Source organism: Ambystoma mexicanum, chromosome 1q (assembly GCF_040938575.1).
Source record: "Ambystoma mexicanum isolate Mex_15411 chromosome 1q, UKY_AmexF1_1, whole genome shotgun sequence".
NCBI lineage: Eukaryota > Metazoa > Chordata > Amphibia > Caudata > Ambystomatidae > Ambystoma > Ambystoma mexicanum.
Genome location: NC_090922.1, coordinates 1,108,722,089 through 1,108,740,732, shown reverse-complemented (window position 1 = coordinate 1,108,740,732; position 18,644 = coordinate 1,108,722,089). Strand labels below are relative to the sequence as shown.

Below are 18,644 nucleotides of genomic sequence, written 5' to 3'. Positions count from 1 at the left end.
ACAAACGGACTTGGCTGCCTTTAAAGCCATACCTCCAGATGAAAATACCTACTTAGCCCAACCATCAAATTGCTTATCGTCCCCATCAGGAGGGATGGTAGGGTACGCAGCCTGCTTTGTGGGGGCCGTAGCTGCCTGCACCACCAAACTCTATGGAGTAGGGTACGTCGACAAATAGCAGGGATCACCACTTTTTTCGGAAGCGACTTATTCACTGCCGGAGACTCTTCGGAGCAGCCCAAGCTGCCGCCACCCTTCTTTGCAAAGCCATATGAAATGGTAACACCGGGTCAGTGGGTGGACCTTGGTCCAGGATATCCGTCAGATCATCCTGCAGAAAATCAACAGGTGAAGCAGACCACCCCAAGTACTCAGTCACCCTCGACATGAGACGCCTATATGAGGATTCGGCATGCGTACCAGGCTCAGGCCTGCCAAACTCAACCTCCGGAGAGGTGTCAAGACCACTGGCGTCATGTAAGGCCTGACGGAGGTCTTCCAATTGACTGTGAGCAGACAACAGGTCATCAGGAACCTCAGGAGGCACAGCCCTCTCCTCATCCGACCCTTCTTCCACTTCTGAAATATAATCCAAAGGTTGGAATAAATCAAATCTGGATGGGGGAGCAGAGAAGGGCTCAAAAACAGGCCTCACAGACACAGAGAGCCTTCCTCAGAGTTTCCATAGCCCTCTGGGGCACCTCTGGCAAATTCTCCTAAAAGCCGTCGAGGGCGCCGATGGAATCGTCGTCGATGTCAACCGAGGCGCCGATGACTTCAACAACTGCTTCGAGACCCGAGCCCTGAGAGTGTTCTTCGACGGCCTCGGTGCCGATGGCGTCAACGACTTCTTTGGAGCTTCGAGAGAGTCCCTCCACGAACACGGCGCTGACGGCGTCGATGCCTTCTTGGAAGGCCTCACAGGCTCTGGCGGTTTCGACGGCGTCGAGAACCTGGCACGGCTATGGTGATCAACCCTGTCCGATTGGGACCTCGATGGCTCCCGATGATCGCGCCGACCGCCCGAGCCTGAAGGCGTGCGAGTGGTAGCTCTAGCTCGTTCCTTGCTGGCTTCTCTCGAAGGCGCGGACGGTACGGTGCCTTGTGATTCGAAAATCGCCATCATCGACTGGCGGAATGCGTCCCATTCGGCCGGCGATGAATACTTGGTGGGACAAGTCACCCGCTTTCGGGCGGAGTCCTCCGACGAGGACCGGGAGGGCGACCGGTGACGGCGCTTCCGAGAATGCCTAGAAGAGGCAGAGGAATGGCGGGAACCACTCAGAGACCGAGACCCCCTGGACTTATGCCGAGAGTCGCCCCTCGAGTCGTCGGTCGAAAGTCCAGCATATTTCGACTTATGGGTTTTAGATACCCTACCTACCGTTAATTTCTTCTTCCGCTCCTGCAAGGCCTTCGATGTCAGGGACTGGCAGTCATTGCAGTCGTTGGTGACGTGGCTTTCGCCGAGGCACCAGAGACAGACGTCGTGTGGGTCCATGATGGACATTTTGGAACCGCAGTCCCGACACTTTTTAAAGCCCGACTTCGGGGTAGAAGACGACGAAGACATAATTTGCAATCAAAGCAGAAGAACCGAGCGCGCCGAGATTCCGAAGCGACCACGTTCACAAAAAAAAACAGAACTGAGGCTGCGGGCATCATGCGTCCTATATATAACATCCGGTGACGTCGACTCTCGACCGAGGCCCTCGAGGGACAGCGTATGGATGCAGGACGCCTACCCCCGAAAAAAAATTCCAAAGCAGCACAGCTGTGGACATTACTGTCATAGATGTGGGATACGTCGGAGGACACAATCCCCTCGAAATACAAAAAAAAAAAAAATCGCCACTTGTGTTCTATGCACATAGCACACAAGGAAACGTAGTGCCTGAGGGGAAGGCAGGGGTAAAAGCAGGCAGGGGCACCAAGAGGATGACTGGCAAAAAGAAGCCAGAGTGGTTAGAAATTGCAGTTAGTAACCTGCCAGCTCCACTAGTCTTGAAAGTTCACATTGATGGAGTGCTTCCCCACTGAGCGGGTTGCATCAGACAAGTCTCCCCAGAGTCCACGTATGCAAAGGGGGGGGGGGGGTCATATCTCCTCATAAGCAATAATACAACCTCTCCTACGGCCCCAGACATCTCTATTACACTGTCCCCAGGAAGCTTAAGCCTCACCCTAGGCACCCCCAGTGCTCCCATCTCCGGAGTCCACCAGCTCCTCCCCTCAATCACCTCCTCCATACGACGGCAGATGACACTCACTGTTTTGACAACTTAATATGCCTCATTCAGTGTGGGCTGCATCCATCTCCTGCTGGTTTACATTTTCTGGTCAGTCGGAGGAGGGATCGCAGCAGGTTTAAAACCATCTGCAGGTTCTGCTCATCTGATTTGTGCTCAAATTGACTCTCGCACCAATATTAGCCGGTCAAGTGGCACAGCGGGTAGAGCGCTCGCTTTGACATCCGTGCAGAGCCTGCTAACGCAGGTTTGAATCCCGGCAGGGCCAAACTTCGCCTTTCATCCTTCCGAGGTCGATAAATGAGCACCACACACCGTGGGTAATAATAAGCAGCGCTCAGATACCTGAGGGTTCGTAGCGCTATATAAGTGCCAAATTATTATTATTATTATTATTATTATTATTATTAATAATATCTGGTTCCCCAGGTTTGGCTTTTAGGAGCGGCAGGCTCACACTTACTACACTGGTGCCATCTTTGCTACTCCTCCACGAGCTATGTTTTTGATTGCGAGGGCATGTGATCAAATCACAGACTTAATGGAAGGTTGACCCCCGTAATTCAATATAAATCAAATCCAGGGGCTGAGGTAGCTTGGGTTCTTTGCTGGCTGACTTAAGGAACTTTGACACTTGAGTAGGGCTTTCAACTGATTTCACTATCTGGCTAATTCATATTCGCACATATGCATTTACTATAATATTTGAATGTAAGGTATGGGTAGGGAGGGGTAGAGTACTTCAAGCACCTGTTCAATGCCCTCCAAGATGCAGCACGGTTGTGAAGGACCCCCCACATCCATTTGATTGCATGAGTACCAATGTACAACTCACAGTATACCACTCACAGTATTACTATAAGTGGTACATTGGTACTCATGCTATCGAAAGATGTGGGGGGTCCTTCACAACCGTGCCGTATCTCGAAGGGCATTGAACAGGTGCTTGCACGTAGCACTTTACTACTGGTTGATACAGTTTTATACATTGATTGTATGGGTGATGATATACATATGAGTGTTTTGCACTGAGCACTTTACCATGATTTAGAGATATTTGATCTTAATCTCTCTCCATGTGAGGTTTATAGATAAACTGGAGGTTGCCTTAATAAGTCCTTGCCTTTAATATCCAACGTGTAGCTTTGCGATCCACAGTGTTACTGCTGTGTGTACTGGATCTGGCAAAAAATTATTGTTTTCTCATTTATTCAAGTAAGAGACCTATATTTGAAGATTCAAATAATGAAGTGAACATTGGTTCAGCTGAAGAGTAAGCATTATTGACCATACAGATGTATTATAAATAGAAACTCCAATAAGGCGGGGCGTTTGGTATACTTGTTTGTGGACACATTGGGTTGTCACATGACTAACATGCAAACAGGAAGTGAACAATCTGAAACTATTAATTGAAGCAGTCTATTACACTTGTGATACTTGCCTGAGGAAGTCTGAGTTAAGGAGGGAACGTGTGGCTGATCTCTACGCACAGGGGTGATTTTTGTGGTTTATTCCCCACTAGCTGGGGTACCCGGCGTTGCCAGTGTCTTGATCGAGTGGTGTCTCATGTGCCCTGGAGAAAGTTGCTCTTGTTCTCTGGTCAGCAAGTCGTGCTGCTGTTCGTTGTTGTGTTTCAGAAGCTCTTGATATTGATTTTTCCTTTGAATCAGATGGAACTTTTCCAAGTGATGTTTGTTTTTTGTGCGGCATGCTTCAGTCATTTAATGGCTTCAGCACATTTGAGAAAATGTCCAAGAAAGATTGATTGTGCTTTCTTCTCATGAATGAACTTAAGTAAACTATAACCTTGCCATTTCCCATATTTGGAGTGATATGATAAACAACAATTTAAAATTCTTTTTTTAATTCCCTTTAAAAATGCTTTAATAAACAGTTTCGAATTGTATACAGTAGTAATATATTTTAAAGGAATAAGCAACATTATCGAACATTTTGTTTCAGACACCTTTCCAAATTTTGTAGTACCTACTGTAGTGAATCGGGGTGAGCATCAGTAAAAGAGGGTGTCTACGGAGTACATTTTATGCATCCAAACAGACTAAAATCTTGCCCCAGACAAATGAGGAATCCATGCAAAAATTGGTAGCAGTGGGTTCAACAGTGTGGCTTTGTATAGCCAGACAAAACATACATACATACATACATACATAAACACACACATAAATACATTCAGCTTTATATTTAAAGAGGGCTGTTGTATTTTACATGCAGCTATACTTTTTTGTAATGTGCATTTTGAAATAAACTAAGCAATTGTTTGCACTTAAGAAGTTTACCACTGAGTGCCCGGGTCTTTGTAATTTGCGTCACTGACCCCTTACTATCATCTATGGGCAGGTCGCAAATATCCATAGGATACATTACTCACCGTAATCATATTTCTGATGCTTGTATCTGCTTAGATTCACATGCTCTGCATAGTACGACATCTACTGGTAGACACAGAGTATTACAAGATTTGTTTTCGAAAGTCGAAAAACAGATGTCAACACGGCGTTTTAGTAATACTAGTGTTACGTATACTGTACCCATGGTCCTTCATGCATCGAGGTCCCTCAGATTGTTTGTGACATGTGGTTGCATGAAGTGCAGCACGAGTACAGATGTGATCAAGCAGAAAACAGTGATAAACCAGAAAAGATCTATGCACCTTCGACTCCAGTAGAGGAGGAAGGGTGGGCACATGTGAATCTAAGCAGATACAAGCAACAGAAATACGATTATGGTGAGTAATGCATCTGTTCTGAGGCTTGTGGATCTGCTTAGATCACATGGTCTGCATAGATTAGCGAGCAGTATCTGGAGGAGGTGAGGTGTGAGAAGGTACAGCAGCAAATAGATGTTTTCGAACCGCTTGTCCCACCTGTGAATCTGCTTTAGAGTGAGTGTCAATGTAATAAATCTGTGTGAAAGTATGAATGGAACTCCATATACCAGCTTTGCAAATGGCGTCTCGAGGGACTTTTTTCCAAGGAAGGCTAAGGTAGCTCTGGTACTTCTGGTAGAGTGAGCCCTGGGAGTGAAAGGTACAACTCTTTTGGATAAGGAATAGCAGAGCTGCATGCACTTGAGTATCCATTTGGAGATGGCGTTTTTTTAAACGTGATTGTCCTCTCTTCCATGTGCTACGGAACTGAAAGAGCTGGTCTGCTTTCCTTAGGGGTTTAGTTTTGTTCACATAGTACAAGACCGCCCTCCATACATCAAGTGTATGGAGGTTTCCCTCACCGGAGTTGGATGGATTTTGAAAAAAGTTGGGAAGTTTTTTCGATTCATTAACATGGAACTTTGAAATGAACTTAAGTGAACACCTAGGATGTGTTCCGAGGACAACCTTGACCTTGTGGATTATGAAGAAAGGGTCTTATACGGACAAAGCTTGTAGCTCACTGGCTCGTTTTATAGAGGTGATGGCTACTAGGAATGCAGTTTTTTAAGTCAAATGTTTTAGGCTGGCTTTGTGCATAGCCTCAAAGGGCAAGCCCATGAGTCTGGAGAGAACAACGTTAAGATCCCAACCTGGTGGAGGGTTAGAGATGGGAGGGTACAGCCTCATTACAGCTTCCATGAATGCTTTAATGACCGGACCTTTCCACCAGGACATTGTTTTGTTATGTGGTGTAAGCCGACAGAGCCGCCAGGTATATTTTGATGGAGTTGAATACTAGGCCAGAGTCTAGTAGGTAAAGCATGTAATGTAGAATGTTAGCTGGGGAAAATTCAATTGGGTTTAAGGTTCGTGACCTGCACCACATCACAAATCTCTTCCACTTGTTGAAATAGCAGTGTCTGGTGTTGGGTTTCCGTCCCTCCTTTGGGAGATCCATACACCTTTGTGGAAGATTTAAGTGGCTGAATTCTAGGACTTGAGGAGCCAGGTTGACAGGTTCATAGATTATGGCCAAGAGTGGAGGGATGCTCCCTTGTGTTCTGTTAGCAAGTTGTATGGGCACAGGAGCTTGATTGGGTCGCACATCTCCAGTTTGAGCAGATGTGGAAACCAAGGTTGTCGCGCCCACATAGGAGCAACCATTAGTCTTACTTGTTCCAGAAGAATCTTGTGCACAATCCTGCTGAGGAGTGGCGTTGGAGGAAAAGCATTAAAAAATGTCCCTGGCCAGTTCATCCATAGGGTGTTCCCCTTGGAACCTGGTTGGGGCAACCTGGACGCAAAGTCGGGCATTGCACGTTTAGGATTGTGTCAAACCAATCCAACGGAGGATGACCCCATTGTGAGAATATTCAGACTAGGCTATCTCTGTGGAGTGGCCACTGTTCTTCTGGTAGAGGGTATCTGCTTAGCGTGTCTGTCAGAGCATTGAGTTCCCCGGGAACATGTTGGGGGTTAGGAACATGTTTTGCTTGAGTGCCCACTTCCATATTTTTGGGATAGCCTGGACAGACTGTGTGCTTCCCTGCTTGTTTATGTAGAACATGGCAGTGGTGCGGTCTGCAAGGACCTGCACGGTTTGACCTGCAAGATGTTGCTGAAAGGCTCGACGTGCCTTGAGAACTGCCAACAGCTCCAGGAAGTTGATGTGTCTTTGGGCTGTAGCGAGAGTCCACTGGCCATGGGATGTGTGGTGAAGGAAGTGAGCCCCCCTCCGGCAAGTGAAGCGTCTGTAGTTAGTACTGCTTGTGCTGGTGGTATGAGGAAGGGTTTTTCCTTTCCAAGTTGTCCCTGGACAACCAGCAAAGATCCTGTACTAGGGTTAGCAAAACAACCACTAGATCGTCCCACTGACCGATTGCCTGAGAGACCATTGTTTCGCTAACCATTCTTGCATTGGGTGCATGCGCAGGCATGCATGTGGAACCAAGTGAATGCATGAGGCCATCATCCCGAGCAAGTACATTGCTTTGTGTACAGTTATCTGGCGACTGGCTTTGCAGTGAGGTACTTGCAACAGCATGTTTTGTACTCCCTCGTTTTATGGGAAAGCCAGCTCCTCTTTTGTCTTTAGAATTGCTCCCAGAAATTATTTTATTTGGCTGGGCACTAGACAGGATTTCTTTTTGTTGACAGAGAAGCCCAAATTGATAAGAATGTCCATTGTCTTTTGCGTCGTTTGTTTGCAAATTTGAGGAGATTCCCTGGTGTTTAGCTAGTCGTCCAGATAAGGTTATACAGGGATTGACTCCCTGCACAGGTGTGCTGTCACCACTGCGAGCACCTTTGTGACTACTCTTGGCACTGAGGTGATGCCAAAGGGGAGTACCTTGAACTGGCAGTTCAAGGCAGTTATTTTCTGTGCGCAGGGAGCATTGAAATATCAAAGTATGCATCTTTCATATCCAATGTTGCCATGTAGTCCCCCTGTTTTAAGGGGGGTCACCTCTTAAAGCGTGGTCATTCGAAACATTTGCGGCTTAACATATTTGTCTGCAGGGCGCAGATCTATTACTGGGCGCATGGAAAGGCGTTTCTTTGGCACAAGGTAGTACATTGAATAAATACCCTTGTTTACCTGTTTTGCTGGTGTCCTTTTCCAGCAGTGTCTTTACTTCCAATAGTATGCGCCACTCTTCTGACATCTTTCTGTGTCTTGGCGGGCGGCTTTTATAATGGTTTGATGCAATACCCACCTACCACAGTGGACAACACCCACTTGTCTGACGATATCCCCTCCCATGCGTGGGTGAAGTGTGAAATTCGACCTCCTACTGGGGTGGCATGGGAGGGGACATGCAGTGGTGAGTCATTGTTTGGGAGGGGGGGGGGGACCTCTCCCAGGTGAGGTTCTGCCTCTTCATCTGGATCTTTGATTTCCTCTTTGAAAACCACAACGGAAGATTGTCCTTGCGATGGGCCCCAAGTTGAAGACTGTCCACCCTGAGTGTATCCGGAAGAGCGTGGTGAACCTGGACCCCGAAACCTTCTGGAGTTTGAGGAGCCCCTTTGTACATAGGGCTTGTTGATTAATTGGCTGCGTGAATTAAGAGTTTCATACTCTTCCTTCACCCTCTTGAGTGCGTCTTAGACAGCCTTACCGAAAAGGACATTAGGTACCACTGGCAAGTTAAGGAGGGTGGCCTGTGTCTCTAATTTAAAACCAGACTGTCTGAGCCATCGCATGGCTTATGATGGGTGTGCCTTCTGCGAGGATGTGGCCTGCATTGTCTGCTGCAACAGGATTATTCTCAAGAATGCAGTTAGATATCCGCTTGCCATCTGGGAGGGTGAGTAATAATTGCAATTTTATCAGTTCTGGAACCGTTTCAACCTGGTGTTCCCAAATCATACCACTTGTGGCAGCCATAATTAGCTAGGAGTGTAGTGTTAGTTACAATTCTAGCTTGATATACCGCTGTGGAAGCAACCTTCCTTCTGAAAGTGTAGATGCTTTTACTTTCTTAATCTGGCGGTGCTTCAGCCGATGGAGGCTTCGGTCTGCATTGCATGGACGGCCCAGCGCTTGGTACGACGGTCTGAGATATTCGGGCCAAAAAGTTTGCAGGACTTGCAAAGCTTTTCAGGGTGATCCCTAAGGAGACAGTAATTGCACACTCGGTGTGTGTCCTTCAATGGGCATTTTCATTGGCAGGTAGGGAAGGGGAGCGTGTCCTGAGCCCATGGTGTGAGGCTGTGAGCAGACAGAGCTCCCGTCAGAATCCTTAATTGATCCTCTGAAAGGGCAGTAGCAGCTATTACTGAAAATCTATAAAGACACCTACAAGTGGGGAAAACTGGTGCCCTGCTGCTGAGCGTGGTTTTGGCTTGAATCAGTGTGGTCTGCTGGCCGTGCGACTGTCTGAAAATCAGACCCCCGGCAGGAAGAAGTTGGTGGACAGAGCTTCACCGCATTGAAACGAGGGGGTAGGAGTGGAGACGTGTAAGCACCACGCGGTCCATCCTGGGGCTCTGTGGAGCGAGGATCACTAGTGCCTTTACTAACAGGGGCTGCCTAGACGGATAGTAGGTTGGAGACTACACGCTGCCAATGACTTGGGCAGTGCTTGCAGCCGCGGGTGGTCCCGCTTGCAGAGCTAGCGGGCGGGAGCTAGTGGCTAACTGGAGGACTTGGCGGCGGGCTGAACTGGGGCCTGCGTAGGACCCTATCCTTGACCCTGGACGAGGGTCAGGTCGGGCACAGCAAGGAGTTTGAGCAAGCAAGCAGGCTGGCACACAGTGGTGCAGTAAAGCTGGCTAGGACACGCTGGTGAGTGAACGACATTGGATGGGGGCCTCAGAGACAAAGTGAGTTGGAGTGTCTGGATGCCAGGAGTGAACTGGGACGCAGGAGCAGGTCCTGGGCAGGCGCCCTGCACTGCTGTCCCTCGGACTGTGAGACATTCATGGCCTTGCGGTCAGGCGAGCTGGCGGATGTAGGATTGTGGAGTTGCAGCCGGTGACACTGGAGCAAAAAGCCGCATTTCAAAGTGAATTTGCTCCGCGTTGGTGGCGCGGCATCTGCTGTCCTGTTTGGGAGCAGCGCTGGGACTGGAGACAGTGCTGAAAGAAGGAGGAGCGCGGTAAGTGCGCAGGCGAAGGGTGCTGCTTAACGTCTGGGGTAAATCTGGTTCCCTGGGATCCCTCTGCACACAGTGGGATCGTTGCTGGGCGAGGACTCTCCCAAAGGCCTGTGGGACTGGACATTAATGCAACTGGGGCCTGAACTGGCTGAAGGGGGGCGGCCATTCTGGGTGTGTGGGGCCTTTATGGCTGCACGGCCTACGTGCATCTTTCATTCTCTAGAGACCACGCATTGAGCTTTGGTGCGAAAACTTGGCAACACCTCTGGGGCTACAAGGGGTGTATTGGTCATGATAATGGATTGACAGCAAGCTGTAGGGCAAATGGCGACTGCCTGATTTCAGCAGTGCTGCTCCTCTGCTGGGGGAGTAGACCGATAGCGAGTAGGGGTGCCTAACCTCACTCGCTGAGCTGCAGTGTGGACCTAGGAGTGCTTAGCCATGACCTTCTTGGAATGCTTGAACTAGAGTCGCTGTGGTTTTGCTGACACTGAGGCGGCGCTCCAGGAGACACAAACAGAGCAGGTGTAAACTGGGAACAAGGACACTGCTGGATTTGGAGATCCGTTGAACGAGCACAGGTGAGTGGCGAAGTCACCAATGTATACTGGGATGACAACAATGAACGCTTAAAATCTCCTGTGTTGGAGTCCCCTGGAATTGCAATTGGAAGAGGGAGCATAGGTTACTGCATTGAATATAGAAACTGACACCCGATGCTGCGCTGTGGAGCGTTTCTGCACCTGGTGTTCTGAGCCTCTTGCGCCTACGGAAGTTGCTGACCCCCGGGTGCTAGTCGCAGTACACTGGCTTTGCAGGGTTTGTCATCTCAAGATAGGGGGCCCGCTCAGGTGGCTCTAGGGATGCATCTGTAGAATCGAGAAGGAACCTGGGTCGGCACAGAGGATTGTCTGTCGGACTGCTACTGGGTGTTCTGGGGTTGGAGTAAATACAGCTGCAAAGACAATATGTGGAAAACTTAATACTGCAGGAAATTGGTGCAGGGAACTTATTGCAGGGATTTGCAGTAGAGCGCGCTCATCGTGCTCATTGTTCGCTGCAAAAGAGGCCTCCACCGGGGTCACAAAAAGACCGATTATTGCAGATCCGAAACTTTCAGGAAAGGGAGGCGATATTAAAGTACTCCAGGGAAGGTGAGAGATCCAGCGAGAGAATTCCAAAATTGCCATCTATCCGGATTAGAAGCCGGCGTTCCAGTGGGCCAGGAACTCTTTTCTACCGAACAAAGCAATTCAATTGCGCTAGGGATCCGATGTTGGATAGGTCCTCCCCTTCTAGAATGGGCACGGGGCCGGCATCTAAAGCTTTTAATGCAGTATTGGCTAACCTAGACTTGGTGGATGTCTGGAGAGAGCTGAACCCTGAGGGTAAGGGTAACTCTTACTACTCCTCGCCCCATGCTCTATACACCAGGATTGACTACTACTTTGTTGGCCGGACTCAAATGTCAGAAATAGGTGAAGCGGAGTACTTGGTTCAAACAATCTCTGACCACTGCCCATTACTGATGAAGTAGAACATCAGCGTCCCCAGAACCCCCCCATTCCAATGTGGCGCATGCCCACTGACGCATTAACGGACCAAATCTTCAGGGTTAAATCACAGAAGATGCTGGATGAATTTTTAGAACGCAACATAGGCAGTGTAAAGGAGTGGGGCACAGTGTAGGAAACCATGAAAGTAGTAGTTAGGGGTGCAGTCATTGATAGCACGGGGGGCATCCAGAGAACACCGAGGGCTGACCTGGAAATGTTAGAAGATGAAATAAGAGAAATGGAGGTTCGAGAGGCAGGACAGCAGTCCAGTGAAGAGAAGTCGTCAGAAGCCAGGCATCGCTGCCTTGTGGCGTGGGGGAGATTATCCAAATTCGACTACACAGTTAAGAACACCATAGCTGATGCAGAGGGGGATAGGCCAGGTAGACTCTTATCATGGTTCTGTAAAAGGGAACACCTTAGACATCTGACCACGCAGTTGAGGGTTGAAAATGGTATCCTGTGCAGAATGCAGCTTGAAATCACCAATATCTTTGGTAAATATTATTCCCAACTATATGGGCATGAGGTACTGGTCCCTCAGGAGGAAGTGTTGGGCGCTCTTGCAGAAATAGGGCTTCCCAGACTGGATGCCACACGCCAGGCTGCACTAGATCAAGCCATCACAGTCTAGGCAATGGGCAGGGCGATTGCGTCGCTTGCCACTAGCATAACTCCCAGCAGTGATGGACTCCGCCCACAATTTTACAAAACATATGCGTCTTCTGTGGCCTCGGTTTTGCTCAAGGTATTCGAAGAGGCCAACACAAAGGGCGAGCTTCCGGCGAGTATGAGGGGAAACCTTGGTAATCCCGATCCCCAAGCCAGGGAAACACATGAATAAATATGAATCCTACCAGCTGCTAGCCATGCTAAATTATGATATGAAGGCTCTTGACGACAATATTGGCAGGGTGACTCTGTAGGGTAATTGCAGGTTTGATACACAAAGCCCAGAATGGTTTTATTCCTGGTCGTAGCACTGCCCTGAATCTACGTCGTCTGCAACATATTATTGTGCAGACTAATGAGTGCCCGGAACAATGCGCAGTGGTGTTACTGGACGCGATAAAAGCTTTTGATTCACTATACTGGGAATGGTTGTTTGCAGTACTACAGGAGTTTGGGTTTGGCAAGCAGTTCATCCGTTGGGTACAAATCCTATATGCTTCACCGATAGCGAGGGTTAAATCTGGAAGGCAGGTATCGGCGTCATGGGACATACAGAGGGGAACGCATCAGGGGTGCCAGTTATCACCTATGCTGTACGTACCTGCCGTTAGCAATCTATCTTCGTAAATAATTCCTGGAGGCAGGTATTATGGGTTGGTGGTATGGGCCATCTAATATCACTATACACAGATGACGTCTTACTCTACCTCAGGGACCGGCAACACAATCTGCCAATAGTCATGGAGGTGCTGGAGAACTTTGCAAAGCTGTAAGGAATTTTTTTCAGCAAGGAGATGTCCTACCTGTTTCCATTGGCTGATCTCCGGGGGGTGACACAGATCTGCTGGAATTGGGGCTCCCATGGCGTTTGGAATCCTTTAAATATCTAGGGGTACACATTATGCACACATCAGAGGGAATTCATGTATGCAACACTGTGGGGATAGTAAAAGGCCTGAGGAGGTCTATGACATTTTGGTCTAGGCTTCCACTGTCGCTGATGGGCAGAGTTCAGATTGCAAAAATGATTGTCCTACCTAGATTTGTGTCTTTTTTTTTTTAACTAATGTTCACCACTACATGGAGGTCTCTTTCTTCCGTTTGCTGGATTTGCTGATCAGGGAATTCCTTTGGAACTCGTCACACCATAAGTTTGCTCTTGCAACGCTGTGCCTACCCTATAAGGAGGGAGGTGTGCAGCTCCCGAATTTAGAAAGGTGTTACCTGGCAGTACAACTCAGTGTTATCCCCAAGTGGCTATCTGATGACGCTACATCTGAGTCGATGTTATTACAGCAACTGGTGGCCCCTGCAAGCCTTAAGGAAGTATTGTGGTTGCCGCTGAGCTGCCTGGGTGCTGCCCCCCACTGGTTGATCTGGGGAGAAAGGTGTGGTGCAGGACACTTAAACTGTTGAAGCTAAATTGCCCTTATTCGCCTGAGGTCCCGATAGTTGGAGATGCAAGTAGGAATGTGGAGGACCTTGCGACGGCACAAAGCTGGGAGGGCCGAGGTGTCTACACTTGGGGCGACATGTACAAGAATGGTAAATTTAAGGAAATGGAGGCCTTAACTGAGCAAACAGGGTTGCCCAGGGGTCAATGTTTGCGATACTTGCGATTAATGGGGGTGGCCAAACGGAAATGGGCAGGGTGGCCCGAGGAACCAGAGGCGACTCTTACTGATCTTGATGTACTCCTTGGATGACTGTTTGAAACTGATACCCAGACTGGATAGCGGTTTGGCCAACAGACCCAACCCTCGGAGGTCTGAATTGAAAGCACGCTGGGAGGCAGACCTTGGGGTGGACAGAGAAGGAATGAGAACGCATATTGGATTTCCCTCGAGAAGTGTCTAGGAACCCTTGTTTCAAACTGGTTCAAATTAATGTGTTGTGTTGAACCTACATGACACCTAGCAGGGTGGCTAAGTTTAGCAGCAGTACACAACCGACATGTCCCTGGTGTGGCAGTATAGGGGCTGACTTCATTCATATGTTATGGGGCTGCACAAAAGTACATTGAGCAAGCGTGCAGGAAAGCTGGGGTCACTAGGTATACCTGGAACCCGAAAGAGTGTCTTCTGGGAGCATACCAAAGGAACAGCAAACAAACACGTCATTAAGTTCATGGACATGGCGTGTATTCTGGCTAAGTGCTGTATTGCCATGGCCTGGAATTCAGCTGGGGGCCCGCAGTACCCAAGCTGGCACAGGGGCTTCGAGACCTGGGAGGTGGAGACCAGAGTGTGGGTTAAGTGGGCGTACAATCTGGAAGCGACCACTAGTGGAACCTAGAAGTCCTGGAAGCTATTCATTTGGGACATGTTTCACCCCTCAGACAACACGCCACTGTGATTGTTACACCACTCTATAAAATGTTGCATAGACATTCTGACATTTTGAGTTATTGGCCCTGTCAGGCACCCCTACTTTGGCCACGGAAGGATGCTCTAATTAACAACATGCCCCCAACATTCATGAAGGCTGTCCGCAGAGGGTCCCACACACCTCGCCTGTATATGGAACCAATATGCTAGATACCTAGTTCACATGCGTGAAGAAAGTTTTTTGTTGTTAACATGTTTAATTGTTTCTCAGGATTGCAATAGCCTTACATGTAACCTTACTACATTTGTGACAAAAGAGATGGTCAAGGCTATATGATTGTATGTTTATAAATGCAAATAAAAAGTTTTTAAAATTAATAAATGGCAGGTAGGGAAACATTTATAGGGTGTTTTTTCCATCATAAATGGAAAGGGCAGTTAGGTGAGAAAAAGGGATAAGGGGTAGCAGAATATGCATGCTCTAAAAGGAGTCAGTATGAAAGCCTACCCCCCTCTCTCTCTACTGTAAGGGCCAAAGCCGGAAGAGGCCCGTGAAGGCTGCGTCTTGTCATCGATTCAGTGAAGTCGTCGACGATGGAGTTGTCAGTCGAAGGCCGTCAAGCAGTTGGATGACGCTGCGGCAAAAGCAGACAGTAAAGAAAGAAGTCTACAAATACACTTTTAGGGATCAGCCTGGAAAGGAACTCTAACTTGCAACCAACCACGATGGCGGAAAGAAACAATTTGAGGGACCTCGACGCATGAAGGACCATGGGTACAGTACATGACGCACAAGGAATAGCATTACTAACACACCCTGTCAATGTCCGTTTTCGACTTTCGAAAACAAATCTTGTAATACTCTGCGACTACCACTAGATGTCGGACTATGCAGAGCATGTGATCTAAGCATATCCACAAGCCTCAGAAAATATATATACACACAAACACACACACATGCATATATACATAGATACATACACATGTATATAGTCAAGTATATAGATAGACACATACATTTGTAAAACTAGACAAAGAAAGGATACACTAACAGAAGCAGACTGTACAGTAAGAACATCGATCGGCTATTAGCATAGAGGGGTTTTTAATGGCTCATCACCACGAGTAATCTTACGTCACTTAACCAAGCTTGTACATTTGGATTTGCTGAGGAACATACTAAGAAATAAAGATTGAATTAGCCTTCTTGTCTAAACTAATTGAACAACTTGCTATAGCAATCCATCAGCAGGGGTTCTCTATAGCCTATGTTCTGCTCCCAGCTTGCAGAAAAGGACTGATGTATGTTTGTTTATTTTATTTATATAACGTGCCTAACCCGTGGGTATCTGGGCGCTAGTAGGTAAGAGTGGTTACATGTTACAATCCTTTTTGCGAAAGTACAGAGGTCACTTAATACGTGTTACAATCATTTTAAGAGTACAGAGGTCACTTAATGTAGATCATACAGGATAGAACATAGGACATAATATACAAGGCATTAATTTCAATACGTGCGGTGGTGCAAGTATCAGTAAAGTCAAACATGAACAAATGGGGACATATATAGGCAAGCTAGGCTAGGGGCTAGCAGCAAGAGGCTGGGATGGAAATAAGGTTAGTTCTTATTGAGTAGTCGGGTGATAGCACAACTTCTGAATTTTTCATATACTTGGATATTTTTTATGTCCTGTGGGAGTGTGTTCCATAGTTGGGCGGCCAGGACAGGGAAGCTGTAGCCGCCAGCTTTTTTGAAGTTGTATCTTGGTACCAAAAGGCAGGAAGTGTTAGAGGATCTCGTGGTACGGGTGGAAGATCTAAGGGTGAATTTGTCAGTCAGGTATGGTGGGGCTCGGTGGTTCAATGCTTTATGGGTGAGGCAGAGAGTTTTCAAGTTGATTTTATCTTGTATGGAGAGCCAGTTGCAAACTTTTCTAGTTGCTGATATGTGCTCTCTTCTGGGTATGTTTAGGGCGGCTCTGAGAGCATTATTTTGCAGTATCTGCAGTTTGTTCAGGATAGACTTGCTGTCGCCTAGGTAGAGACCGGTGCAGTAGTCCACTTTGGATTGTATAAGTGCTCTAGCTAGTATAAGACAACTATTAGGTGATAGTAGGGGTCTGCACGCCCTGAACAGCTTCCCTGTGTAAGCGGTAGCTGAAGCAGTCATATTTACGTGTTTAGTAAATTTGGCATTTGCATCGCAGTAAAAACCTAGAGTTTTTACATCTTTGGCAGTGGGTATGTAGTTCCCATCTATGCAGATGTTGGTATAGTTTGAGCTGAGTTTCTGTAGGTTGGTATGTGATCCGACCAAGGATGTGGCAACCAAGGAACTCCCCCAAGATCAGGTGCTCTGGGTCACCATAGAAAGAAAGGAGGGGTCTTCAGGCCTGTGACTGTGTGCATGTATGCACGGTTACCAAAATAACATTCAAATCGAAAGTGAATTAAGGTGTTGCTTCCAAAGAGCCACATAGAAATTGATATTAGACAAACCATCCCCATGAGGGCATTTATTGGACACTATACGCATTTATTTGTGCCACAATGTTGTGTTGGAGTACACATTCAATAACTGAAGGACTGTGAGTAGAAACTGCTTGGATAATGCTACATGAACTAAGATGTACTTACTTTCTCAAGTTTAACTGCAATTTTCTCTTTATATAGTTGGAAAGCTTTCCTCAGCTCCTCTGCATTAACCAGTGCTTCATTTCTTTGTTGTTCCGCTCTGGGGGGAAAAAGTTACATTGTTTCAGAAAACAGTAAACAAAATAAAAGTTACTCACCATGGTGACTCTTGCACTGGGACTCAAGTCCCCAACCTCTAGGCTCCTGGGATGCTGTGTTAGGATACAGAACTGAATTCCTTCTCCAGCATTGGTAGGCAGAGGCACGTGTCTGCAGGCCCTACAACCACAACACTGTTGCCTCTCTGTCAGTATATAGAGAGGCAACTGGAGGGTGCAATTTACAAGGACTGGGGACTGAGGACTACCAGTACAAAAGTCACAAAACTGAGTATGGTATGCTAACTGATACACTCAATCCCCCTTCTCCTAGAATTTTGAAAGATTATAAAGCATAAGGCAGATCAAGGCAATGTTTTTATTAAGCCCATTAGCCAAATAGGTCCTCTAACTCAGCAAAAGTCAGTATCTGATCTAAGCTAAGATCCACTGCGTCATACTCACAAATGATGTGCCAATTATAGCCATGCTGCCTCTTTAAAATGAGAACGGATTGCTCCTGGCGGCATGAAGACCGATACCAGAGGAACCTTTCCCTGAATATTTCCTATTCATGGCATACAGTTCGAGGACAAGGTACTCATGGCTCTTTAAAAAATGTAATGTGGGACCCCAACAAATATTTAGACAGCAAAGAGAACTATCCGCCTACAAGAAGGGATTCGGACAACAAGCGCATAAATGAATCAGATTAATGCCGAAACCATTTGAGGAAAAAAGCAAGGATGTGTCTGAAAGTCTGCTGTGTCTTTATGAAAGGCACTGATGGGTCCAAAGTCGTAAAGAACTTACAGCTCACTGATATTCATGGCAAAAGTCACTGTCATAATAAAAACATTCTTCCACCACTCCAGTTTATGATCGCCGATAGGCATGGTTTTAAATGGCGCATAAGATAATATCAGATTTGTATATAGAACTTCATGCCAGATCCTAAGCGATGTAAAGACAGCATACGGGAGTGTGATCAACATTTTGTTGATCTATTACAAAACATACCTTTATACTGATTGGTTCAAGTCCTTCACTCCTAAAATATTTTTGGGCAATCATACACGTAAAAATGAGGTAATCAGACCATAAAATTCAAATCACTGACAATTCCATTAGCTAAATGGTGCTAGCAAAAATATAGAACCACAAGACAATTACCTAGATCGGACTAAAGGTTCTAACAAGCACTCCTAGGTGATGTAATGTGAAACATTAACAGAAAATACTACTCAATCACAATAAATTTTTACCAGTACAAAAATGAAAGAGCCCCTCACAATCACACAATCCGAGAAACACAAATTAATAGTCAAGCAAGTGAGTTAAGGCATGAGCGTGATGCAGGTATAGGAGAGAAATTGAAGGAGTGGAAGCAGCACAATACAGTGTTTGGGGTGTGTGAAAAACCTACGGGTTTTTCCCAACCTACTACCCGGGTAGTGTCATCGCTTTTGGATCCCGACCCTGGGGACGAACAAGCGAGGGAGGATCACCTGGGTAAGGGATCCTCAGGGACTGAGGGGGGAATAACCGAGGGTGAGACATGGCATCTCCCCTTCCTTGATAGTAACCTCCCCAAACACCCCCTCAGTCATC

At 47.1% G+C, this 18,644-nt stretch overlaps 1 protein-coding gene across 4 annotated transcripts in view; it reads right to left on the bottom strand.

The window, feature by feature from the left end:
- CCDC18 (coiled-coil domain containing 18) overlaps window positions 1–18,644 on the bottom strand; it is a 2,185,916-nt gene that overhangs the window by 1,751,966 nt on the left and 415,306 nt on the right. For all 4 annotated transcript variants that reach the window (XM_069641832.1, XM_069641829.1, XM_069641831.1 and 1 more), the window contains exon 7: window positions 16,939–17,035. In XM_069641832.1, coding sequence (XP_069497933.1) covers window positions 16,939–17,035 — 97 coding nt within the window. The remainder of the gene's footprint in view (window positions 1–16,938; window positions 17,036–18,644) is intronic.